Below are 26,714 nucleotides of genomic sequence, written 5' to 3'. Positions count from 1 at the left end.
ACTCTTTCAGTCGTTGAGCAACCCATTCCACCTTGCATGGTCTTATTCTTTATCAAGTGCCTCGCTTGCCTTGAGCACCATCAAGTATAGTTGTCAACGTCGAGCCGCAGCTCGAACTTAGCCATCCCAACCTTTGTGCACTATGTATTTTTCAAGCTTGCTTGTTCTCATGGTACCTCTTGCACGAAGGGTTGGTCATTCCTCTTAATGTTAATCTCAGATGCCCGCTCCTCTGAGCGACTCCTTTTCTCTAAATCTCCATGCCCGTTTTCCCCAAAATGATCGCGTGTGTGCTGACTACCCACAACATAGCCCTACTAGGTCTCTAATACCATCTGTCATAGACTTAGCTAGTTTTGCCTAAGTCGTGCAGTACTCTTGCGTGTTCGGGATCCATAAGTAAACATTTTAGGAAACACTTCATAAACAATACAAATTATAAACAAATTTTACAAGCTCTGAACGATTGCACAACAAAAGGTCAAAATGATCCATTATAGACCGAATATCTCTCACAAGTGTCCATATGATACAACCTTTATTTACAAGCCTAAGAAGGCCACCAAACTCAACTAAAATAGGGTTGTTATGCCTTCGACTATCCCTCTACATGCTGGGTAAAGCATGAACAAACCAAAAGACACGGATATAGATAAGCATTGCATCCAACATCCTGTTTAGAAGTTTGTCCGTGATAAGGTGGTCTACCTCGAAAGCTTAAACAAACCTTAGAGCTCCCTTTGAGATATTTAAAGGTCCACTGCACTGCTGTCCAGTGTTCTTTGCTTGGATTTGTAAGAAATATACTAGTAACACCTACTACATATGCAATGTCTGGTCTCGTACATACCATCGCGTACATTAAACTTCCAATTATTAAAGCATAAGGAACCTTTTGCATTTTCTCCTTCTCCTCATCATTTAACAAACTCTACTCTGAGCACAACTTGAAGTGACCTGAAAGAGGAGAACCAACTAGCTTTGCATTCCTCTTATTGAACTTTTTCAATACCTTCTCAATGTATTTCTCCTATGACAACCAAATCTTCTTATTTTTTCTATCACGGGAAATCTGCATGCCTAGTATCTGTTTTGTTGACCCTATGTCCTTCATTGTAAAGGACTCACTCGGTTCTTTCTTCAACCTGTCAATTGTAGATATGTCTTTCCCAAGGATAAGCATATCATCAACATAAAGTAAGATAATAATAAAATCCTTACTGAACCATTTGATATACACACAATGATCTGAAATCGTTCTTTTATATCTAAATGAATCAAACTTTCTGTACCACTATCTTGGAGCTTACTTCAACCCATACAAGCTCTTCCTCAACTTGTAGATAAAGTTTTCTTTACCTTTGATTGTGAAGCCTTCTGGTTGCTCCATATAAATTTCTTCCTCTAAATCGCTATGGAGGAAAGCTATCTTTATATCCAACTAACAATAATACTAAGAGCAATATGAATAGAAGACACTTTAATAATAGGAGAGCAACGTGAATAGAAGATACTTTAATAATAGGAGAAAAAATCTCTTTAAAGCTAATACCTATACTTTAACCGAAGACTTTCACAACAAATCTAGCTTTGTACTCTGGTTGAGAATAATATTCTTGATTCTTAACCTGACAACCCACTTGTTCTTCAAAACCTTCATTCATTTTAATAGTTCTACTAAATCATATATGTGGTTCTTCTGTAGAGCATCCATCTCTTCTTGCATAGCAACTAACCACTTATTTTTCTGTTCACTTTCAATTACTTCCTAGTAACTCTCTAGTTCACCTGTATCAGTAAGCATCTGCTAGTCATTGGTGCCCAGCAAGCCAATCACGTGAGTGATGGCACGTGTGACTTGATACAGAATCTTTTTGCTTATTATATTTTGGCGCATATCACTTTATAACTATGACATAAATGCATATATATATATATTGTGATGTCCTTGGATTTGTGCAATGGGAATCGGATCATGATGAGATCATGATAATGAGATCGATTCACCTTTAAACACATATCCTAAATAATCTCGGTCATAGGTTACTCGAGAGGGACATCGTGATAACCGGACAGACTGGTGTGCTGTATACCCGTCCATATGATGGATGCAACTGGTCTCATAGTTGCTCGTGTAGGGACACTAGGGATACAGTACAGGTGCTCATTGGAGAATGAGTTCACTGATTGATCCGCTTACGGAATGCTGGATGGTTGGTGATGCCTTATTATCAGACAGCGATTCCGTAGTCCTAGTGGTATATCTGGTCCTTAGACTTGAGACACCAAGGATGTCCTGTATAAGTGCTCCACTCTTTGATACCAGACTTATAGGTTTGGCTGTCCTAGATCTAGTACAACTGGTCATTGGGAGTGGTAGTCAACCTTACGAGGGCCATTGAGTGTCGATAGAGGATCATCCACTCTCGGCTTCATGAGAGGAATATCCCATGTGTTCTTGCTCAGACAAATCCCTAGCCAGGGTCATTCGGGTTGAGAGAGAAAGAGTTCTCCGGGAGAATCCGATTAGAGCGAGACTCGAGTAGAAACCGTATGGGTCTGACAACACCATGCCCGATATACGGTCTCTGGAATATTAGATGGATGAGGGACTATAGGTACACAATAACTGAGGACAGACAGGTTTAATGGATTGGATTCCCTTGTATCGTTTGGGGACTACGACGTAGTGGCCTAGTACGTCCGTAGTCGATGAGTCGAGTGAATTATTACAGAGATAATAATTCACTGAGTTAGAAGGAGTTCTGACAGGTATGACTCACGGCCAGCTCGATATTGGGCCTAGAGGGTCACACACATATAGTAGGCATTGCGATGAGTAGAGGTTCGGATATTAGATATCCGACGGAGCCCTTGTCTTATTGGATGCAGATCCAATACCCACTAGGGGAGGACCCATTAGGGTTTGACAGGGGACCTCTATAAATAGGAGGGATTCAGAGCCTCATGGGCTAGAGCCTTTGCTTGTCTCTCCTATTCTCCTCTCCCTCTCTACCTCAGAGCAGGCCTGGAGTTTTGAGGAGCGTCGTCGCAACCCTGCTATGTGGATCACCGCTAGAGAGGAGGATGCTTGACCTCCTTCACCCTCTCCTAAGGATCTGCAAGGAAACAGGGATATACGATCTCCCTAGGTAACACAATCTACTCTATACGCAGTTTTAAGTTTCGCGAATTTTGTGCACCAATCTTCGCACGATGACGAACATCTCTTTGGGAATCGGGGATTTTATTTTCTTGTTCTTCCGTTGCGCATGTGATGTCGCCCCCAAGATTTCCCAATAGTGGTATCAGAGCCAGGTTGTTCGTGCAAATGATTGGTTTTAAACTGCGTGTGTTGTGTTTAGGAAGAATTTTGACGTCAAAATCGTTGACGCAAAAACTAGGAAGGGCAGCAACAGTTGCTACCCTCGATCTGCGTGTGTGTAGCACAACCGAAGGCGGGCAGCACAGGGGCTGCGTCTGCAGCAACCGGCCGGCGGCCTGCTTGCAGCAGGCTTGCGTCCGGCGGGGCTGGCAGCCCGCGGGCAGAGGCGCCTGCGGCCGCTTCTCCCGCAGGGTGAGGCGCCGCAGGGTAGCGGCGCTTGCCACCGCTGCTCCCGCGGGCAAAACCGCCCCCCATAGGGGCGGTCGCCCGGCGGGATAGCACCGCCTGCGGGCGTTGCCCCACCGGTAGAACCACCTGCGGGGGCGCCCACCTTCAGCGGCAGCGCCGCCAACAAGCGTGCCGCCTACAGGCGAGGGCAATGCCCTCGCCCCGCCTCATAGGTCGTCGCCAGCAGGGTGGCGGCGGCGGCAGCAGTAAGAGGGAATTAGGGTTTTGGACAAAAGGATAGTTTTGCCCCTATGAATTTGAGAAATTATAGTTTCTGTCTTTTATCCAAATTACGAAAATACCCTTAGGAATTGAGAAATTCCCTACATGTCCCTGATTTCAGAAAATATTAATTAATTAAAAGGTTTAGTTGATTATTATTTTTATTATTATCTAGTAGTCCTACATGATGATGATTATTTATACATGTGATGTATGATGTGTGGACGGATGATAATGGACCGTGTGATGTGTGTACTTGTGATTATTATTATTGAGGTCTGCGAGCCTCCATTATATTTCTCGTTTATTGTCTGGCCTGCGTGCCTATGATTAAGTTGTAATCACATGAGGAGGCGCAGCGGGAGCGTGGATGCAATAGCGGGACCCACGAGACGGACGATCGCGATGCATCAAGATGCATCAAAATGTCGACGGAACCGACGAGGACGAGATGGATGATCACAGGGCATAGAGATGCACCGTTGCATACATAGATCTTGATGTGAGTGATTAGGCCTACTGGCTCGGACCTAATCATATTAGGTTGTGGTCCATAATCATCTGGTGTGATTGCTTATACACATACTAGATATGTATATATATTTGCATGCGATGTAGATATATATTAAATATGTATATATGTGACATGTCATATTAGGAGACCAAATCATAGAAACATCTCTCGATAATATTAAGTCAGTAAACGTGAGGCAATTAGATTGACCTACGTGGCCTTCCATCGTTATAAGTAGGAACCGATTCCCGGTGTAGGTTGAGTTGGTCGAGTCCCTCGAGACTCACCTATATCGTGATTCGCTATCTTGCTTATGACATAGAGATGTCACCGGTGACCTGAGGGCATGGTATGCTTGGTCGAGTCCCTCGAGGGTATATCATCAAATCAGACTCATCTTGTAACGAAGGTGTTGACTTAACTGAGCATCATGGTTGGTCAAGTCCCTCGAGGCCATGGTGATTCGGAGGCCGAACAGGATGGGAATCACAAGGAGTTGTGATCAGCAAGAGTTGCCTACATTTTAGGCTTAGTGTGTGATTGGTCGAGTCCCTCGAGGTTACACTAAGATGCTGATTGGATCCTGATCCCCACTAGAAGTCTGCCGGAAACTTCCGTTTCACGTGCTGAGGGTGTCGCATGACTCGTTAGTAAAATAGTGGGAGCATATTAAGATAGAAGTCCATATCTTGATAGTTTATTTCTTGCAAAATCTGCATGTTATTCATTTCTGTTGCATCTTTATTTTCAGAAAATGTCGCTTTCAAATCCCTTACGTGGCATACTTGATGTCAACCGCCTCACTAGTCCAAATTATACGGATTGGCTCCGTAACTTGAGAATTGTTCTCACAGTGGAGAAAATCATGTACGTCCTTGATACATTGATGCCTACGCCCGACGAAGGGGCAAACGAGGATGAGATCGCTCACTACGTGAAGTACATTGATGACTCCACTCTTGCTCGGTGCTATATATTGGGCTCTATAACTCCTGAGTTACAGAGACAACATGAAAAGATGGATGCCAGATCCATTCTCCTACATGTCCGCAAATTGTTTGAGGAACAAGGAAGGACTCAACGATATGAGATATCCAAGAGCCTCTTCCGCGCTAGGATGACTGAGGGGACACCGGTTCAGAACCATGTCCTAGAGATGATTGAGTAGATAGAGAAACTCACAGGTCTAGGAATGGTCCTAGAGGATAACTTGTGTGTAGACATTATGCTTCAGTCCCTACCAGATTCCTTTTCACAGTTCATAATGAATTTTAATATGAACAAGCTTGAGGTGACTCTCCCAGAGCTCCTCAATATGTTGAGGGAGGCAGAGAGTACTATTAAGAAAGAGAAGCCACTTCTCTACACTAGTGAGACCAAAAAGAAAAGGAAAGCAGAAAGGTCCCTTAAGAAGGGAAAGGGCAAGGGAAAACCAGGTAAAGCAAAGGTTGCTAAGAAAGACCCAGCAAAGGACAAAGGCCAGTGCTTCCACTGTGGTAAAGATGGGCACTGGAAGAGAAACTACAAAGAGTACCTTGTAGAAAGGGCGAAACAAAAGCTTGATGAAGCTTCAGGTACATTCATGATCAGTCTCCATTTGTCAGACTCTTATGATAACACATGGGTATTGGATACCGGTAGTGCTTATCATATATGCAATTCGTTGCAGGTTCTGGCAAGGCCTAGGAGACTAGAGAGAGGCGAGATGGACCTCAAGATGGGTAATGGAGCAAAAGTTACTGTAGTAGCTGTTGGCGAGGTCGCCCTACATCTGCCTAGTGGAGCTTTTATTGCATTAGATGCATGTTATTTTGTTTCATCTATTATCAAAAACATTATCTCCATTTCATGTTTAACTGTTAGTGGATATAAATTTGTTTTTGAGAACAATGGTTGTTCGATATTATTAGATGATAAGATCATCACGAAAGGAACATTGCATAATGGTTTATTTATGTTAGACACTACTCCACATATCATGAATGTAAATGTGTCCAAAAGGAAACGAGATGAGTTGAACAGTGCATACCTGTGGCATTGTAGGCTAGGTCATATCCATGAAAGAAGGATTCAAAAGTTACTAAATGATGGATATCTAGATCCATTCGACTATGTGTCATATGCAACTTGTGAGCCTTGCATTCGTGGAAAACTGACCAACTCTCCATTTAGTGGAACTAGAGAGAGAGCCATTGAGTTGTTGGAACTCATACATAGGGATGTATGTGGACCCATGTCAACTCATGTCATTGGAGGTTACTCCTACTTCATTACATTTACTGATGATTTCTCAAGGTATGGATATGTGTACTTAATGAAGTACAAGTCCGAGGCCTTTGAGAAATTCAGAGAGTATAAGAATGAGGTGGAGAACCAGACTGGAAAGAGTATCAAAACTCTTCAATCAGATCGAGGAGGTAAGTACTTAAGTATAGAGTTTACTCAGTTCCTCAAGGACCATGGGATATTATCCCAATGGACACCTCCTTATACACCTCAGCTCAATGGTGTCTCTGAAAGGAGAAATCGTACGTTATTAGATATGGTACGGTCCATGATGAGTTTCGCTGACCTACCCATCTCATTCTGGGGATATGCCCTAGAAACCGCAGCTTACCTTCTGAACAGAGTTCCAACTAAGTCGGTAGTGTCTACACTATATGAGATATGGAAAGGGAAGAAGCCTGATCTTAAGATTGTTAAGATTTGGGGCTGCCCTGCCTATGTTAAAAGACACAACCCCGATAAGTTAGAATCAAGGACAGAGCGATGCAAATTTGTGGGATACCCCAAGGAAACTTGTGGGTATTATTTCTATCATCTCGAGGACCAAAAGGTCTTTGTAGCTAAGAGAGCAGTGTTCCTTCAGAAGGAACACATTCTTGGCGGAGATAGTGGGAGAATGATAGAGTTGAGCGAGGTTGGAGAACCAAGCTCAAGCACCACTCTACAGCCCGAGTCTGTTCAGGTACCTAATACACAAGTTTCAACTTTACGCAGGTCTGATAGAGTATCACATCCTCCTGAAAGATATGTGGGACATATTAGAGGAGAGGATGTTGAGGATATTGATCCTCAGACCTACGAGGAGGCTATTATGAGTATAGACTCCGGGAAGTGGCAAGAAGCCATGAATTCTGAGATGGATTCTATGTACTCTAATAAGGTTTGGAACCTAGTTGATGCGCCCAAAGGTATTGTACCCATCGGTTGCAAGTGAATCTTTAAGAAAAAGATCGGAGTAGATGGAAAGGTAGAGACCTATAAAGCAAGGCTAGTGGCTAAGGGGTATCGTCAAGGGCAAGGTGTTGACTACGACGAAACCTTCTCACCCGTAATAATGCTAAAATCCATTAGAATTCTATTGGCTATTGCAGCACACTATGATTATGAGATCTGGCAGATGGATGTGAAAACTGCATTCCTCAATGGGAACCTCGAGGAGGAGGTGTATATGATGCAACCTGAGGGATTCGTGTCCAAGAACTGCCCAGATAAGGTGTGTAGGTTGCTTAGATCCATTTATGGACTAAAGCAAGCTTCTCGAAGTTGGAACATAAGATTTGATGAGGCAATCAGATCTTATGACTTCGTTAAGAACGAAGATGAGCCTTGTGTGTACAGGAAGGTAAGTGGGAGCGCTATCACCTTTTTGGTGTTATATGTGGATGACATCCTGATCATTGGGAATGACGTAGGAATGCTATCCACAGTAAAGGCTTGGTTATCTAGACACTTCTCCATGAAGGACTTAGGGGAAGCATCCTATATCTTGGGGATTAGAATCTATAGAGATAGATCCAAGAGGATGCTTGGCTTATCCCAGTCCAGGTACATAGAAACCATTGTCAAAAGGTTTGGCATGGAAAATTCCAAGAGAGGTCTCATACCGATGAGACATGGGATATCGCTTTCTACGAGTATGTCCCCAAAGACTTCAGAAGAAAGGGCGAACATGAATATGATACCTTATGCCTCAGCAATAGGGTCTATCATGTATGTCATGCTATGTACTAGGTTTGATATAGCGCATGCTCTGAGTGTCACGAGCAGGTATCAGGCGGATCCAGGCTTTGAGCACTGGAAAGCAGTAAAGTGTATCCTTAAGTACTTGAGAAGGACTAAGGATCTTTTACTAGTATATGGAGGTAATAGCCTTAAGGTTGAAGGCTACACTGACTCAAGTTTTTAGTCTGATGTCGATGATAGCAAGTCGAATTCAGGGTATGTGTACACCTTGAATGGAGGAGCAGTGTGCTGGAAGAGTTCCAAGCAAGATACCACTACTGACTCGACCATAGAGGCGGAGTACATTGCTACATCAGATGCAGCAAAGGAGGGAGTCTGGTTGAAGAAGTTCATTACAGATTTGGGCGTCGTGCCGGGTAGCAAGGAGCCGATCTCCCTATATTACAACAACAACGGGGCGATTACTCAAATAAGGGAACCTGGGTCTCATCAGAAGTGTTCTGAGGAGGTTTCAACTATATCAAATAGATCGTAACTCGAGGAGATGTAGTAGTGGAAAGAGTTCCATCCGAAGATAACATTGCAGATCCATTGACAAAGCCGTTGTCTCAGATTGTCTTTGAGCGTCACAGGGGTCTGATGGGGATCAGACACATAGGTGATTGGCTTTAGGTCAAGTGGGAGATTGATAGTCATAGGTGCCCAGCAAGCCAATCACGTGAGTGATGGCACGTGTGACTTGATACAGAATCTTTTTGCTTATTATATTTTGGCGCATATCACTTTATAACTATTGCATAAATTCATATATATATTGTGATGTCCTTGGATTTGTGCAATGGAAATCGGATCGTGATGAGATCATGATAATGAGATTGATTCACCTTTAAACACATATCCTAAATAATCCCGGTCATAGGTTACTCGAGAGGGACATCGTGATAACCGGACAGACTGGTGTGCTATATACCCGTCCATATGATGGATGCAGCTGGTCTCATAGCTGCTCGTGTAGGAACACTAGGGATACAGTACAAGTGCTCATTGGAGAATGAGTTCACTGATTGATCCGCTTACGGAATGCTGGATGGTTGATGATGCCTTATTGTCAGACAGCGATTCCGTAATCCTAGTGGTATATCTGGTCCTTAGACTTGAGACACTAAGGATGTCCTGTATGAGAGCTCCACTCTTTGACACCAGACTTATAGGTTTGGCTGTCCCAGATCTAGTACAGTTGGTCATTGGGAGTGGCAGTCAACCTTACGAGGGCTATTGAGTGTCGATAGAGGATCATCCACTCTCAGCGTCATGAGAGGAATATCCCATGTGTTCTTGCTCAGACAAATCCCTGACTAGGGTCATTCGGGTTGAGAGAGAAAGAGTTCTCCGGGAGAATCCGATTAGAGCGAGACTCGAGTAGAAACCGTATGGGTATGACAACACCATGCTCGATATACGGTCTCTGGGATATTAGATGGATGATGGACTATAGGTACACGGTAACTGAGGACAGACAGGTCCAATGGATTGGATTCCCCTGTATCGTTTGGGGACTACGGCGTAGTGGCCTAGTATGTCCGTAGTCGATGAGTCGAGTGAATTATTACAGATATAATAATTCATTGAGTTAGAAGGAGTTCTGATAGGTATGACTCACGGCCAGCTCGATATTGGGCCTAGAGGGTCACACACATATGGTAGGCATTGCGATGAGTAGAGGTTCGGATATGAGATATCTGACGGAGCCCTTGTCTTATTGGATGCAGATCCAATACCCACTAGGGGAGGACCCATTAGGGTTTAACAGGGGACCTCTATAAATAGGAGGGATTCAGAGCCTCATGGGCTAGAGCCTTTGCTTGCCTCTCCTATTCTCCTCTCTCTCTCCACCTTAGAGCAGGCCTTGAGTTTTGAGGAGCATCGTCGCAACCCTACTGTGTGGATCACCGCTAGAGAGGAGGACGCTTGACCTCATTCACCCTCTCCTAAGGATCTGCAAGGAAACAGGGATATACGATATCCCTAAGTAACACAATATACTCTATACGTAGTTTTAAGTTTTGCGGATTTTGCGCACCAATCTTCGAACGACGACGAACATCTCTTTGGGAATCGGGGATTTTGTTTTCTTATTCTTCCGCTGCGCATGTGATGTCGCCCCCAAGATTTCCCAACAGCATCATATACTCATATGTAGAGTATCTTCTAGAAGGTAAAGATCTTATCAACTAAGATTTTGTGGGAAGTTGCTCCCCAACTTCTTCTTGCTCAACATATCCTACAGGTAGATCAAAATCGGGCTCTACACCATCGTCCTACACATCTCTCTTATCACCCTATATACTGGGAGTAATTGAGTCATAATTTTCTAATTCTTTTGTAGAAGTCTTGGTTAGTGCCTCCTTTAAATCCTTAATAGTTTAATCTTTAAAGAAAACCACATCTCTACTTTTAAACACATTCTGCTTTTCTAGATCCCAAAGCCTATAACCAAACTGATCATGTGAGTAGCCAAGAAAAATACATTCTTTAGTCTTACCATTCAGCTTAGACCTCTTATTGTTTGGAATATATGCAAATGCATGACAATCAAACACTCTCAAATGCTTGTAGAAAATATTTTTTTCTGACTATACATACTCTGCAATATCACTATCTAGGGTTGTACAAGGTGACAAGTTAATCACATCAACTATAGTCGTCAAAGTCTCATCTCGAAGCCTTTTAGGTATCTTGGCCTATGAAAGCATACATCTGATCTTTTTCATGATTGTGTGGTTCATTCTCTCTACAATTGTATTATGCTAAGGTGTATCAGGAATTGTCACCTCATGTTGGATGTCATGTGACCTGTAATAATCAATAAACAATCTTATGTGTTTACCATAATTATCTGATCTTATATATTTCAATTGCATTTCTGTCTCCCTTTCAACTCTAGCATGAAAGTTTTGAAGATATTAATAACTTGATCTTTGATCTTCATAGTATAGGCCCAAACTATTCTAAAAAAGTTGTCTATAAAAGTGATAAAATAAAGTGCACTACTAATACCAGAAACAATAACAGGTCCACTAGAAATTTTTGTCCTCAAAGGACTAAATATATCTGCATAAATACGATTTGAGGCATGCAACTTTCTAGATAAAGTAGAACTAACAAATGAATCTCTATATTGTTTACCAACAAAACAATCAATACAATGATTCAGACATGTATCTTTGAGGTTTGACAATACCTATCTCTTGGAAAGAACTTGCAGTCTTTTCTTATTTATGTGTCTCAGTCGTCTATACCACAACTCCATCCTGAAGTCTTTCCATGTAGCGTTTAACTGTTCACCACAAGCTTTAGCCTACAACAAGTATAAGGTATGATATTTCTTTCTACTAACTATAGCAAGAGAACTTTTACTGAGCTTCCATTGCCCTCTATGAAATCGGTCATTATAGTCTTCATTATCTAGCCTTTCAACTGAAATTAAATTCAGCCTTAAGTCAACCACATGCCTCATATTCTTAAGCACCAACTTGCAACCAAGATTGGTCTTTATATGGATATTACTCATGCTAATGATGTTCGCCCTACCATAGTTGTCCATCTTGACAACACCAAAATTTTTAGACTTGTAGGTAGTAAATAACTCCCTCCGTGATGTAGTATGATAAGAAGCACATGTGTCAATCACCTACTCAAGATCCTGACATACAAGAAAAAATATTATCAAAATGAGATAAAATCATATAATCACCACCTTGTACTATAACTATGGTATTATCTTTTGATTCTATAGGCTCTATTTCTTTCTCATTTTTCTTGTTCTTCTTAGGTTACTTGCATTGATTCTTGTAATGTCCTTTCTCACTACAGTTATAATAAATAATATCTTTTCTTGACATTGACTTCTTCTACCCATGCATGAGCCGCTTCTATCCTTGGCTTTTGACCTTCCTCTATTATCCGAAATAAGTGTTTATGAATCAATCTAAGATGTTGTTGAATTTTTTCTCAACTTCTCATTTAACAAACTGCTTATTACTTGACTCATAGTGATAACACAATTTGGCGTAGAATTACTAAGGGAAACTATTAGTGTCTCCCAACTTTCTAACAATGAACTGAGAAGTAATATTGCTTGCAACTCATCATCAAGAGACATTTTCATTGAGGATAATTGGTTAGTGATACTCTACATTTTATTCAAATACTCGACGATAGAAGCACCCTCTTTATATTTCAAGTTTACAAGTTTTCTGATCAAGAATGCTTTATTATCAGTTGTTTTTTCTTTGTAGAGATCTTCAGTTTTTTCTAAAGAGAGTATGTAGAACTTTCGGTAGAAACATGATAAAAGACATTGTCATCAAACCATTGTTGAATAAACCCAAATGTTTTTTGGTATAACCTCTTCTATTCATCATCTGTCATAGTTGTGGGTTTTGCACTATCCCCTTGCAAAGTCTATAAAAATCCTTACAATACAAGAGATCTTTCATTCATGATTTTCATGTTATCTAATTGTTTCCATTCAAGCTAACCATGTGAGAAGTACTACCGATTTTTATGTTTGAATACAAAAATTAAATCATCAAAACCTTACTTTGACATTAGTTGATGGGATAAAAAGCAACTTTGTATACGACCAAATACAAGTAGGTCATAACACATAATGAAATTATACAGAAATCACAATCAAATAAGACAATAAGATTTACATGAAAACCCATCCAATATGAAGGGTAAAAATTATGGGATAAGTTAGAGAAAATCCATTATAAGAATAATGAATATATAAATATCAGAATATCTTGCTCAAAACCTAAGCAACAATCATAAGAGAATAACTAGAATACAATGATTATGTTATTGTGCACAATATCCAAAATCTCCTCAAAAATTACAGCAAGAGTTTACTATAAATCTGATCTAACCTAAGGTGATAATACTGCATGGATGATTGAGAACAGTCTCTGCATTATCCTTGTCTTCTTCCCTTTCCTTTTTCTCTTATTTTTTTTCCCTAACTACCATTGCTGTGTCTCTCTTTTTCACAGCCACTATTGCCCCTTTTTTCTTCTCTAATTGCCACACGTCTTAATGATTAAAAAGGTTAGGATTTAGTTTAAATGAGAAAATAGAGTTGAGGCGGTAGACTATTAAAGTCCACTATCGACTGAATCAATGAGCTGTCCGCCCATAAGAGATCAATATATATATATATATATATATATATATATATATATATATATATATATATGCAATCGCTTCTGATTACCTGAGAGTGTGATCATGTCATCTAGGCTCGAACCTTTCTTGGTAAAGAATGGATCGAGGAGGCTGAGGTTAAAGGCTGGAGGAGGGAGATCGATCACATCGGCAGCCCTGGAAATCCTTCCATCCCTTCGTCCTGCAGGGACTTGGTAGAAACTTTTCTGTACTGCATTACCACCGATTTGCAAGTTGACAAGTATTACAAGACTCTAATTATATTGTACTGCGTGCTTTCAGTTTGAAACTGGATGAAGAGGACGAAGAAGAAGAGGCAGGGGAACGTTACATGTACAACACTATCGCTGGCTGCGAACGCGAGAATGTCTGCGCACGAGACTTTCCCTCTGTAGACAGCCTCCAACCTTCTCTTCGCTCTGTCAATGACTTCGAATCCTCGAAGGCTTTTGTCGGGGAGTGTATCCTTCTCTGCAGTACTTCTCCATGTTGAATCGATAAGGACCGATCCATCACAACCCTGATACGATCATATAACAGGATTGTACAACAACCAAGATGAAGAAAAGTACGTAATGGAGTAATATTTGACAGAAGGAACTAACCCTCACGAAACATGTTGGGAAGAAACCTGTTAATACGGAATAATTTTTTTCCCTCTTTGTGTATCAAAATAGGTTCCTTATCAAAATACCAACTTGATATCAAAATGCTAATATCAATCAGCACAACATAAACAATAGAGCAATAAATCAATCACACAGTGAGACCAAATCTTTTTAACGTGGAAAACCCAATGTGGGAAAAACCACGGGACCGTAGTCCACCTCAAACTTCCACTATCAATAATAATGATAACATGTTTACAGTAGGTCTTCTCTAGAATAACTAGAGGATCAAAATAATATCAAGAACATAGATCTTGGCTCAAGGATAGCATATCTTCATCACGTAGGATGGATCTCCTCAAAAGAGAATTCTGGATCTCACAAAGTGGATATTATAGGAAAGTACCTTAGAGAGGGTAAACTGCAGATCAACACCGTTAGGATTGTAGAGTTTGCTGCAAGGATTCTCCACATAAAATTTGGGCCGAAACTGACAACGTTTGGCCACCGATCGTCAAGCAGAAAAACTCAAAAACCTTACTTTCTCTCTCTATTTCTCTCTCCTCTTTTTTCTCAGCACGCCGCCGCACGCCCGCTGCAATCTGATATGTGCGCACACACACCCTGCACAATTTTGCCCTTTCTCTCTTAATTACTGATTTGGGCTCAATAGACCCAATTGTCCAAACCCACATATGGGCTGAACCCAACAATTCTCCCCCTCCAGCTCATATGATGGGTTGTACCAAGCCCGCTCTTCGCCTACATGCTTCAAGCTTCTCCTTAGGCAAAGACTTTGTCAACATATCTGAACCATTATCATTGGTATGCACCTTTTCCAACTGTAATTCTTTCATCTCAAGCACATCACGAATCTAGTGATATCTCACATCAATATGCTTGGATCTAGAATGGTATGTTGAATTCTTGGAGAGGTGAATAGCGCTCTGACTGTCACAGTAAACAGTATATACTTCCTGTTTCAAGCCCAATTCTTGTAGAAACTTTTTCATCCATAAAGCTTCCTTGCAGGCTTCAGTAACTGCTATGTATTCTGCTTCTGTGGTTGATAGAGCAACACACTTCTGTAACTTAGACTGCCAAGAGACTGCTCCTCCTGCAAATGTCATCAAGAATCCCGAAGTGGACTTCCTGGAATCAGTATCACCTGCCATGTCTGCATCTGTGTACCCTTCTAACACAGGTTCATCATCACCAAAACATAAACATAACCTGGAAGTACCTCTTAGATATCTTAATATCCATTTCACTGCTGCCCAATGTTTCTTTCCAGGATTTGAGAGAAATCGGCTAACAACTCCAACTGCATGAGCTATATCTGGCCTAGTACAAACCATAGCATACATCAAACTGCCTACTGCAGATGAGTAAGGCACTCTGGATATTTCTTCTTTTTCTTTCTCACTTGTAGGGCATTGTTTCGAACTAAGCTTGAAATGACCTGCAAGTGGGGAACAAACTGCTTTGGCTTTACTCATGTTGAATCTTTCAAGAACCTTTTCAATGTAAGTCTCCTGAGATAGCCAAATCTTCCTTTTCTTCCTATCACGAAGAATCTTCATGCCAAGTATTTGTCTCACCGATCCTAAGTCTTTCATGGCAAAAGACTTACTTAGCTCTCTTTTAAGCTTTTCAATTTTTCCAACATCATGGCCAACAATCAACATATCATCAACATATAGCAGTAAAATAATAAAATCATCATCTGAAAATTTCTTCATAAACACACAATGATCAGATGTGGTTCTATCATACCCTTGGCTCATCATAAAGGAATCAAACTTCTTGTACCACTGTCTAGGTGCCTGTTTGAGTCCATATAAGCTTTTCCTAAGCTTACATACCAGATTTTCTTTTCCCTTGACTTTGAAACCTTCTGGTTGCTCCATGTAAATTTCTTCTTCTAAATCACCATGAAGAAATGCTGTTTTCACATCAAGTTGTTCAACTTCTAAATTTAAGCGGGCAGCCAAACCAAGAACAACTCGGATAGAGGACATTTTCACAACCGAAGAAAATATTTCTTCAAAGTCAATACCTTTCTTCTGACTGAATCCTTTCACAACTAGTCGTGCCTTGTATCTTTGTTGTGAGCTATTATTTTCAGTCTTCAATTTATAAACCCACTTATTCTTGAGAGCTTTCTTCTTTTTGGGCAACTTTACCAAGTCATAGGTATGGTTCTCAAGCAAGGATCTCATCTCTTCTTGCATGGCATTAACCCACTCATTCTTATTCTCATGTAGAATAGCTTCTTGGTAAGTATCTGGCTCTCCCCCGTCAGTAAGCATAACATACTCATATGGAGGATATCTGGTAGAGGGTTGTCGCTCTCTAGTGGATATTCTCAATGGAATCTCAACTGGTGGTGGAGGTGCTTGTTCAGTTGGTTCAGCATCATCAACTGTAGGTGTATCATCACTAGTATTCTCACCACAATCTTCTTGTTCATCTCCCCCATGATCATCATGAACTACAGGTGAAGGAACTGGACCCAAACTCCAAGGAATATAAACAGAGGTTTCTGGCTTCTCAACATTATCACCATCATCAAACAATTGGTCTTCAAGAAACACAACATCTCTGCTTCTAATAATCTTCTTGTTCACTGGATCCCATAATCTGTACTCAAACTCTTCATGACCATATCCCAAGAAGATACATGCTTTTGCCTTATTATCAAGCTTGGACCTCTCATCTTTGGGAATATGAACAAATGCTTTACACCCAAAGACTCTCAAATGATTATAAGATATATATTTTCCTCTCCATACTCTCTCTGGAACATCACCTTGCAGAGGAACTGATGGAGAAAGATTTATCAGGTCAACTGTAGTTCTCATAGCCTCCCCCCAAAATGACTTTGGTAACTTGGCGTGGGAAAGCATACACCTAATCCTTTCTTCAATGGTTCTGTTCATCCTTTCTGCCACACCGTTCTGCTGAGGAGTTTTAGGAACTGTTTTCTCTAGCCTGATTCCATGAAACCTGCAATAATTCTCAAAAGGACCCCTGTACCCGCCACCATTATCTGATCGAACACACTTTAGCTTTCTGCCAGTTTCTCTTTCAACATTGACATGAAACTCCTTGAAAGCATCGAGTACCTGGTCTTTAGATTTCAAAGCAAAAGCCCACACTTTTCTAGAATGGTCATCAATAAAAGTAACAAAATAAAGAGCACCTCCAAGAGTTCTAGTTTGCATAGTACAAACATCAGTATGAACTAAATCAATAACATCAGATCTTCTAGATGATGGATATGTCTGAAATGCAACTCTATGTGTTTTTCCAGCTAAGCAATGATCACAAGATTTAAGAGATGTACCTTGCAACTCTGGTAAGAACTGCTTTCTAGCAAGAGTTTGAAGTCCCTTCTCGCTGATATGTCCAAGCCTCTTATGTCAAAGATCTATACTTTCACCTTTTCGAATTGCATTAATCTCTCCTTTATGTAGCTTAGCTTCCATGACATAAAAAGAGTTAATCTTCTTTCCTTTTGCCACAATTAGAGAACCTTTAGTGAGTTTCCATTTACTTTCACCAAAATAATGTGCAAAGCCCTCATCATCAAGTCTACCTGTAGATATCAAGTTAAGACGAATATCTGGAACATGCCTTACATCTTTGAGTATTAATTTGCTCCAAATACTGGTCTCCAAGCAAATATCTCCAATACCCACAATCTTAGATGTACCATTGTTTCCCATTCTAACATTACCAAAATCACCAACAGTGTAAGATCTAAAGAAATCACCATGAGAAGTAACATGAAATGAAGCCCCAGAGTCAATTACCCAGTTACTGTCCTGAGCTACAAGGCTAACACAACCTTCATCACAGACAATAGTGATATTACCTTCAGCAGCAACTGTATTGATCTCTTTCTCATTTTTCTTCATTTCATTCTGTTCTCGCTTCCAAAACCTACACTCTTTCTTCATGTGACCTGGCCTATTACAGTGAAAACATTTGATATCTCTTCTAGACTTGGATCTTCCTCTATAACCATATGGATTTCTGCTATGACTTCTTCCACGTCTTTCTTGTTTTTCAGTAACAAATGCACCAGAAGAAGATTCACCCTGTTCTTTCCTTCTTGCATCTTCATTTAGCAAACTGTCTTTAACCATATCTATGGTTAGAGTCCCCTCTGGCGTGGAGTTACAAATAGTCACCACATACGTTTCCCAACTTTCTGGTAAAGAGCTGAGAAGTAATAATCCCTGCATCTCATCATCTATATTCATTTTCATAGCAACCAACTTGTTTGCAAGACTCTGAAATAGGCTTATGTGCTCAACAATATTGCCACCATCTTTATATTTCAAATTTACAAGCCTTCTGAGGAGAGAAATTCTATTTCCCACTGTCTTTTTCGCAAAGAGATTTTCTAACCTTTGCCAAACAACATCAGCTCTGATTTCATCTGAAATATGCTCATGCAAGTTTATATCCATCCATCTTCTAATATAGGCAATAGCTTTTCTATGTTGAACTTCCCATTCTTCATCGTCCATAATAGAAGGTTCATCTTTAACCTTGATAGGCTTATACAAATCTTTGCAATAGAGCAAATCTTCCATCAGACGCCTCCAAGTGGAATAATTTGATGAGTTCAATTTAATCATACCATCTGACTTCATTTCAATCACAAAAGAAAACTAGCACCAAACAACCTGATGCTCTAATACCACTTGTTGGGAAGAAACTTGTTAATGCGGAATAATTCTTTTCCCTCTTTGTGTATCAAAATAGGTTCCTCATCAAAATACCAACTTGATATCAAAATGCTAATATCAATCAGCACAACATAAACAATAGAGCAATAAATCAATCACACAGTGAGACCAAATCTTTTTAACGTGGAAAACCCAATGTGGGAAAAACCACGGGACCGTAGTCCACCTCAAACTTCCACTATCAATAATAATGATAACAGGTTTACAGTAGGTCTTCTCTAGAATAACTAGAGGATCAGAATAACATCAAGAACATAGATCTTGGCTCAAGGATAGCATATCTTCATCACGTAGGATGGATCTCCTCAAAAGAGAATTCTAGATCTCACAAAGTGGATATCATAGGAAAGTACCTTAGAGAGGGTAAACTGCAGATCAACACCGTTAGGACTGTAGAGTTTGCTGCAAGGATTCTCCACATAAAATTTGGGCCGAAACTGACAACGTTTGGCCACCGATCGTCAAGCAGAAAAACTCAGAAACCTTACTTTCTCTCTCTATTTCTCTCTCCTCTTTTTTCTCAGCACGCGGCCCGTTGCAATCTGATCTGTGCATTTGGGCTCAATAGACCCAATTGTCCAAACCCACATATGGGCTGGACCCAACAAAACAGTCATGGAAGTGCAGCCTGAGAAGGCCGGCAGAGATGCCAGGATTAGCCCTTACAGCCTTCTCAACCTCCTGCTTGACAATGAGCTCAGGTTTAGGGCAGATACGGCAGTAGAACCCCACTCTGAGCTGGGCTTCTGTTCTTGTTGCTGCGATCAGGCACAAGGCCACGACGATGGCAAGTGGCGTCGCTCCTCTTCTCAAAGCCATCTCTCTCGGAGATATATCGATGTGATGCAATGAGGCCTTCCACTGCATGCCCTATTTATAACGACGTGATCATTTCTCTTCCCCTCCCATTCGTGGTACCACGACGTGCATGTAAAGCGGATATTGATGTCGGTCAAGCTGTCCATGCCCAACTTTGTTACGTGAGTCTTTCCTACGAGCAAGATGTCGAGGGACCTATAACGGTGCTTTTTGTGGTGCTAATTGTAAATTGCAACATGTACGGTGCATGAGATATGCCAAGACCTGGTAACATGTCAAGGAGACTGGAACCTGCTGAAGCATCTTATGTACGAATGGATCCTTATCCGCTATTAATTTACTTGGTGCTGAAATGTATAGTCCATTAACTAAAGGTTTGAGGTTGGCGATCGCAGCGTATTCTAATCAGTGCAGAGCTGTCATCCTCAGAAACTTTGACCGTGTCAAGTGACTAAATAACAGTTTCTTGAATCAAGTAGTAATCGAGATCATACGGCGGCTTGTGGTTGGATACTATGGACTGAAGTGCCATTTCCTTTCATTTAGCCTCGTTCTGGAGCTACAGTGAGTATTTACTGTAAACACACAAAAGGATTAATTTTGGTGTAAACTTAATGTGTCGAATTCTTATTCGACATATTTGTTCTAGTTCGAGTTAATTAAAAGTAAATCATTCCCACTGAGTTATCCCAATAGGTTCTACTCAAGACTCCAAGTGGTGATACCTCAATCGGGGCCGCGAATTGGATGCAATTGGTCAACTCGTGTAGGATTAATAGAATTGGAATGGAGAATCTATCAAATCTATGGATGAAGACCTACGGTAAATAAGGTTCCAGTTTGTGGAACCTCAGTCAAAGCCAGAGACTTAGTGCAGCCGATACTGTAATAGAGTACGAATCCCATTTAATTTGCTCGATTTGCGAGACTGACAGAACATAAATGAACTTAATTTCTCAAACACGTCAGTCACACTAATTCTTATTCATCGATGAAACACACACCAAACAATAAATGAAATCTCTTAATGCCCCATTGGTGATCTAACCTCAGGGATATAAGAGATTAAGAAAAATGAGATCCAATAGAACGGCATATATTCCGGTGATCCGCGCTCATCAGTTGACTACTCTGCAGTTGGTACGTATCTCGCCTTGTTCACCGGTGAGGACGCCGATGCTCCCCATCTTCACCATGGCAACTGCAAACTTCTTCTTGAAGAGCGCAGGCTTTTTGGCAAACCGCTTCACCAACGTCGCGGTACCGTGCTTGGACATGAGGGTCTGGTCCGATGTGAAGAGTCCGCGGTGCGCTAGGAGGTTCTTGTAGTAGCTGCTGTCGAACGTGAGGGGGCTTGGCGGATCCATGTCCACCTCGTTATCGCTCCCAGTTGGGCACTCGCCCCTCAGTTGGGAAGCATAGTTCGGGTCCAAGCTCGGGTCGGCCTTCACCGTCTGGCTGAAGTTGTAGAGCCTGTCGGAGAAGGCAGAACAGTGCGCGATGCCGATGGTGTGTGCTCCTGTGTACCAAAACGACACCGCAGTCGTCGTTACTCAGCGTCATGCACGAGGAGTTGATACCCTAAGTGTCATTCCAATCTTCACATACCTGAGAGAGCGACCATGTCGTCACGGCTCAACCCTTTCGAGACGAACAACTTCGTGAGATTACCAAGTTTAAATGTTGGAGGAGGGAGATCGATCGTGTCATTTGATCTGGAGATCCTTCCATCTCTTCTGCCGGCAGGGACTGGGTAGTGAACTCCTCCGTACTGCACAACGCCGGTTCGATTCCGAGTTAGAAAGAGTTCTACATCGTAAACTGGAGTCCATAAACTATAAATCGATCGCTTCTAAGTCACTGCTACTGATTTTTCTCATGGTGTAGAAGACCAAGTTAAGCTAATGACCACTATGCTCTGGTAATCATGCGAGTGTGGAGTCAAAGAACGTTACATGTGCAACACTGTCTCGGGCGAGGAATGCAAGAATGTCTGCGCATGAGACCGTTCCTTTGCATTCAGCCTCCAACCTCTCCTTGACCTTGTCGATGACTTCAAACCCTTCATCTTCAACGGTTTCGTTGGGTTTCCCATCCTTCTCAGCGGCATTGTCCTTGGTCGAGTCAATGAGAAGTGAGCCATCGCAACCCTGACACGATCCATCCCGAACACAACGTCAACCTCATTTACTCTTCATCACATCCTGAGAAGGTCAGGTAAACAAGTAAGATAAGGTGTGAAAGAGGAACTAACCCTCACGAAACAGTCATGGAAGTGCATCCTGAGAAGGTCAGAGCCAATGCCCTTGTCTTCCTGCAGAGCCTTATCAAGCTCCTCCTTAACGATCTCCTCCGCTTTAGGGCAGCTGTAGGAGTAGAAGCCAACTTTGAGATAGGCTTCTGTCCCCATTGCGCTGAGACACAAGACCACAATGATGGCTAGCGACATCTCTCCTCTTCCCAAAGCCATCTTCCTCTAAATCTTAGTGGGCTCGGCTATGTGGTGTTGTGGTGCAATGAGGTCTTGTCCCTCTTTATAGAACAAAGACGCGCCAAATAATGCCCATTATCAGTGGCAGACCCATGTGAAGCTGGAAGCCGTCACCAAACCATTACCCCTCTCCAAAAACTAAGACAACACCGAGCAGATACGTGAACGAATCACTGCCTTACAGCTCCTCAACACAACGTGGGGCCCCGTCTGGCGACCGGTGACATGAGTGCTTAGCTCGAATGCTGTCCCGCCATTAGCTAATCATGTGCGAGTTTGTCATGCAGCTTCGGCTGCTACTGAAATAACTTAGAGCTTCTGTCGTGGTAAATGTTACAAATAGAAACATAATTCATGTGCACTGTCAGGATGTGAAACAATATGCATTAAGAATCTCCAAAAATCACAGGGGTCGGCTAACTAATGCATATTTTAGCTAGCATTATAGAGTGTGGATGTGGCTAGAGACATGGACGGTTCACCAAGAACATGTGGCCAAAAATGCATATTTTAGAGATAAAATGGTGGATGATCCAGTTGAAAGAACAAGGAATTGATTTGGCTGCTTGCTTCCATGTGAGTGGTCATCGAATTACGCGATCGATGAATTAAGAGTGAGAGATAAGTCGTTCTTTATTCGCATTTTGTGTTGGAGACGAAGAAAATTTTGTGCATTAATGCGGGAGACAGATGGATTTGGGCTGTCCCGCCAACCATTACCCAATATTCTGATGCATGCATTTGCTGTTCGATGTGATCCAGGTTTCAGTGGTTACACCAAAGTTGAATCCTGCAAATAACCAATCCGATAAGGATTGCATCGGCTTTATGGCGTTCCTGTTCAGTTCCATATCACAGCGTGGCAACAGTCAAAGAACGAAAGACTATGTCGGCGACTCTGTACAATAAGCATGCTTGGACCGGATTTCTTGACCTAATTTGGGCCCACACATTATATATAATTTGGACACGTTCCACTATGACATTACATTTACTTTAGAGCAGCTGTTCTTTGGTGTAGTCTATTAGAGGCCTTCCTGTTAAGAAATTTACACACTATAGAGATCGATTGATGAGCCAATGCTGCTTTACAGCGACAGGATTGTCAAGACAATCCTATTGTCGGTAGTATAATTTGTTCTGAGAAAAAGGTCTGATAATATATGAAACCTTCGTCCCTCTTTCGTGTTACAATTTAATGTGGTTGTTGGTTGGTCGCTGTGCTTGTGAATCTTGGATTAGGACATGATGCCTGCTCTCAAGTCTTATCCATCTGTTATTGGGGTTATTTTAATCTCCTCACCATGTGGGTTGAAACACAGGGCTCCACCCGTGGGAGACTGCATCGATCAACTCATGAAGTGGTCGCTAATTTCATCTTGCAACGGGTTTGATTCAACGTCATCGCTGGAACCCATCATCGCTGCTATCCAATAACCCCGAGCCCTATCCGTTACTGTTAACGGAGCAAGTACGAATAACGGGTATGGACTTCGTTTAGGATCCACATACCCAATATAATAATCAAGCAGTAACAGCTCCAGATGGGGCTCCCTGCATTATTGGTCATGAGACCAAATGCATTGGACATCACAGAAATAACAGTTGTGCTGAAAATTGCTCTCTTCCAAGAAAATGATGGGGATGGTAACATTTAATCGATTCCCGTAACAACAATAATTATTAATTCAACTAATCTGAGTAAGTAGGAGAGTTAGCGTTGCAATAAGCGACCGATTTGGGTTGGACACGAGACCGCTTCACATCACACGATGAGGACCGACAACTTCCAACTTGCATTTGCTCGTCTGTGGCTGCTACCACGTATTGCAATTGTCGAATTGCTCGGTAGTTTCAACTTCTCCATCGGCGGCTTCTACATCAATGATTGCATTGCATTATCATCGACCGTAGCAGGAGATCCAATTCTACATCAATGATTGAAGATATAATACCATAGGCAGTGGTGTGGCTTTTGCTTTGCACTAAAATATAATAAAAGTTCAACACCATAAAGAAAAAGGAGAAAGAAATCTCAGCTCATTTCACCGACACGCACAGATGAGATGATTCCCAAAACATGTCTTTGACACCCTCATTATTCATCAAAGATAGACATATTTCAAGAAGGGAGGAGAAGAAGAAGAAGAAGAAGAATCACATGAAACAATACAGGCAATCTCCAACAAATAAAATATACATATCTATATATATATAAGATGATGAAGTACTCCACCGAAAGGGATCTGTCTCGTTTGTCAATGGCAGTCATCATCAGTTGATCTTCCTGCAATTGGCGCGAACCTCGCCCTCGCTCCCGGTGAGGATTCCGATCTGGCCCATCTTCACTATGGCAGCCGCGAACTTCCGCTGGAAGCGCTTGTAGTTGCTCGCGAGCCGCTTCACCTGCGTCGTCGTGCCCTGCGTGGAAAGGAGGGTCCGGTCCGAGGTGAACAGCCCTCGGTTCTTCAGGAGGCTCCTGTAGTAATGGTTGTCGAACCTTTGAGGGCTTTTCGGGTCCATCGACACCGTGTTGTTGCTGCCCGGAGGGCACTGCTTCCGCAGCGCCTTTGCGTACTTCTGATCCAGCGTCTCGTCTGTGTCGTACAGCCTGTCGGTGAAGGCGTCACAGTGCGCGATGCCGACCGTGTGCGCTCCTGCACGCGCGTGGAAGCTATCTCAGATCTCTCTGCGTGCGCTTTTGATTATGTAGTGAGTCGCGGGAGCTTCTTAATTATTACCTGAAAGAGTGATCATGTCATTTTGGCTCAACCCCTTGGAGATGAACAACTTTGTGAGCTCAGTGAGGTCAAGGGCCGACGAAGGGAGAATGCTCGTGTCGCCTTCCTTGGATACCGTTCCATCTTTTCTGCCTGCAGGGACTCTGTAGTGAATTCCTCCGTACTGTCCAATACCACCAGTTCAATCCCAAGTTAAATGACTACATCGAGAAGCTAATGCCGATATCAATCGCTTGAATCGGCAGCAGGGGAATACAGAGCATCAATGAAGCTCACATGTACGACGCTGTCTCTGGCGGCGAATGCCAGAAGGTCTGCGCACGAGACGACTCCTTTGCAGGCGGCCTCCAACTTTTCCTTGATAGCGTCGATAATCTCAAATCCTTCGAGGGTTAGATTGACTTGTGCATCCTTCTCGGCGGTGTTGTCCTCCGTCGAATCGATAAGAACCGAGCCATCGCAACCCTGGTGTGGTGTGCACGGCCATTCATCCAATTCCAACACAAACGAATCCGTGTATGCAATAATACATCAAGGTGTCGAGAAGGAACTCACCCTCACGAAGCAGTCATGGAAGTGCATCCGGAGAAGGTCAGCACCGACGCCAGGGTCATCTATCAGAGCCTTCTCGACCTCCTCCTTAACAATGAGCTCAGCTGCTGGGCAGCCATAGGAGTAGTATCCAACCTTGAGCTGGGCGTCCGCCCCGAGTGCGCTCAGGCACAAGGCCACGACGAGGGCCACCAGCATCGCTCCTCTTCCCCACGCCATGTCTCCCCAATTCGCTCCGCCCCGTGCTATGCAGCAACATTGCCTCCCATTGTCATCTCATAAATAGCAATAAGAGAGGTCAGGATTTATCCCAGCAGCTGCTTTTCCTATTAACCCTGTTGCAGTAGCAACGTCTATGCCTTGCAACTTGCAAGGCTGGAAACGATGCCCCCCGACGTCGTACCCGACGTATGATACGGTCCCGAAACTATACTGCAAAGTGAAAGGTGAATGAATGAGTCATTGTACGTTCTGCAAAGATAAAAAGCCATTGTTTTCTTTCAAGAGAGAGAAAGGAGGGAAGAATTACTGAATGATCACAAGCACACAGAAAAAAGACACATCGCTGCCTGACAAATTCGACTGATCATATCATTGACGCGGGCATGAATTTTCTTCTTCTTTTTTATGCCACCCCCACCACCGTTTGCTGGCAGTAGGATCGCAGAGTGATGGCCCAATGACCAGTGGTCCTTCGGCCGTGAGAGAGTAGATGAGATAGCGTGATTGTCCACCTCCATGGCATGTGTTACACAGGCACAGGAACCTGAAGTGGAACCTACGCCATAGCAAGCCAAGGGGACGAACATAATAGTGTAAGTACAACAGGTACTCCGCCAGCGATCATCGAGATGGAAGAGAGAGGAAATGAACTCGACCACAGAGGCAGATGGGTACACTGGGAAGACACGATTTCCTCGAGATAAATGAGCTGTCGTCCTCCAAGATGGAGACGGGTTACCTAAATCCACTGCACGAAACTTGCTCGTCTTGTTTGGGGGTGATGCGAGCCATACGCTAAACCACATTCTTCTATCTTATACACATGGGCTTCAGTGACCGCAGATACGGCTTAAGTGGCACCGCAGACGTCCTATCACATGATAAGAAGCATTCTTACTAGCCTGTAAATGATGTCCCTGTCGTGATGGTATCAGATTGGATCCTTTTAAGATCCAAATATGAACTAATAA

At 42.4% G+C, this 26,714-nt stretch overlaps 3 protein-coding genes across 3 annotated transcripts in view; all 3 read right to left on the bottom strand.

The window, feature by feature from the left end:
• The window catches only part of LOC103994231 (peroxidase 5-like), a 32,821-nt gene extending 13,084 nt beyond the window's left edge, over positions 1–19,737 (bottom strand). The window contains exons 1-3 of the mRNA XM_065164408.1: positions 19,507–19,737; positions 13,885–14,067; positions 13,597–13,801 (exon numbers count right to left, since the gene is read on the bottom strand). Coding sequence (XP_065020480.1) covers positions 13,597–13,801; positions 13,885–14,067; positions 19,507–19,737 — 619 coding nt within the window. The remainder of the gene's footprint in view (positions 1–13,596; positions 13,802–13,884; positions 14,068–19,506) is intronic.
• A 948-nt stretch (positions 19,738–20,685) lies between these two features.
• On the bottom strand, positions 20,686–22,251 carry LOC135645283 (peroxidase 5-like). The gene is made up of 4 exons (XM_065163524.1): positions 21,992–22,251; positions 21,693–21,887; positions 21,346–21,508; positions 20,686–21,256 (listed from the first exon to the last, which is right to left on the bottom strand). Exons 1-4 carry the CDS (start codon positions 22,205–22,207, stop codon positions 20,856–20,858), a joined length of 975 nt encoding a protein of 324 aa, XP_065019596.1. The 5' UTR covers positions 22,208–22,251; the 3' UTR covers positions 20,686–20,855.
• A 2,044-nt stretch (positions 22,252–24,295) lies between these two features.
• Positions 24,296–25,948, bottom strand: LOC103993173 (peroxidase 5). The gene is made up of 4 exons (XM_009413139.3): positions 25,525–25,948; positions 25,246–25,434; positions 24,970–25,132; positions 24,296–24,885 (listed from the first exon to the last, which is right to left on the bottom strand). The coding sequence occupies exons 1-4, from the start codon at positions 25,738–25,740 to the stop codon at positions 24,503–24,505; spliced, it is 951 nt and encodes a 316-aa protein (XP_009411414.2). The 5' UTR covers positions 25,741–25,948; the 3' UTR covers positions 24,296–24,502.
• Between the last annotated feature and the right edge of the window lie 766 nt (positions 25,949–26,714).

This window comes from Musa acuminata, chromosome BXJ3-8 (assembly GCF_036884655.1).
Source record: "Musa acuminata AAA Group cultivar baxijiao chromosome BXJ3-8, Cavendish_Baxijiao_AAA, whole genome shotgun sequence".
Lineage (NCBI taxonomy): Eukaryota > Viridiplantae > Streptophyta > Magnoliopsida > Zingiberales > Musaceae > Musa > Musa acuminata.
The sequence above is the reverse complement of the archived record's forward strand: the minus strand, read 5'-3'. Positions and strand labels throughout refer to the sequence as shown.

Coding starts and splice junctions, on each gene's coding strand:
- LOC135645283 (XM_065163524.1), bottom strand. CDS start 22,207: ATGGCTTTGGGAAGAGGAGAGATGTCGCTAGCCATCATTGTGGTCTTG. Junction 21,509..21,692: donor CCCGAGACAGTGTTGCACAT/GTAACGTTCTTT, acceptor GGCGTTGTGCAG/TACGGAGGAGTTCACTACCC. Junction 21,257..21,345: donor CGACATGGTCGCTCTCTCAG/GTATGTGAAGAT, acceptor TTTGGTACACAG/GAGCACACACCATCGGCATC.
- LOC103993173 (XM_009413139.3), bottom strand. CDS start 25,740: ATGGCGTGGGGAAGAGGAGCGATGCTGGTGGCCCTCGTCGTGGCCTTG. Junction 25,435..25,524: donor TCCATGACTGCTTCGTGAGG/GTGAGTTCCTTC, acceptor ACACCACACCAG/GGTTGCGATGGCTCGGTTCT. Junction 25,133..25,245: donor CCAGAGACAGCGTCGTACAT/GTGAGCTTCATT, acceptor GGTATTGGACAG/TACGGAGGAATTCACTACAG.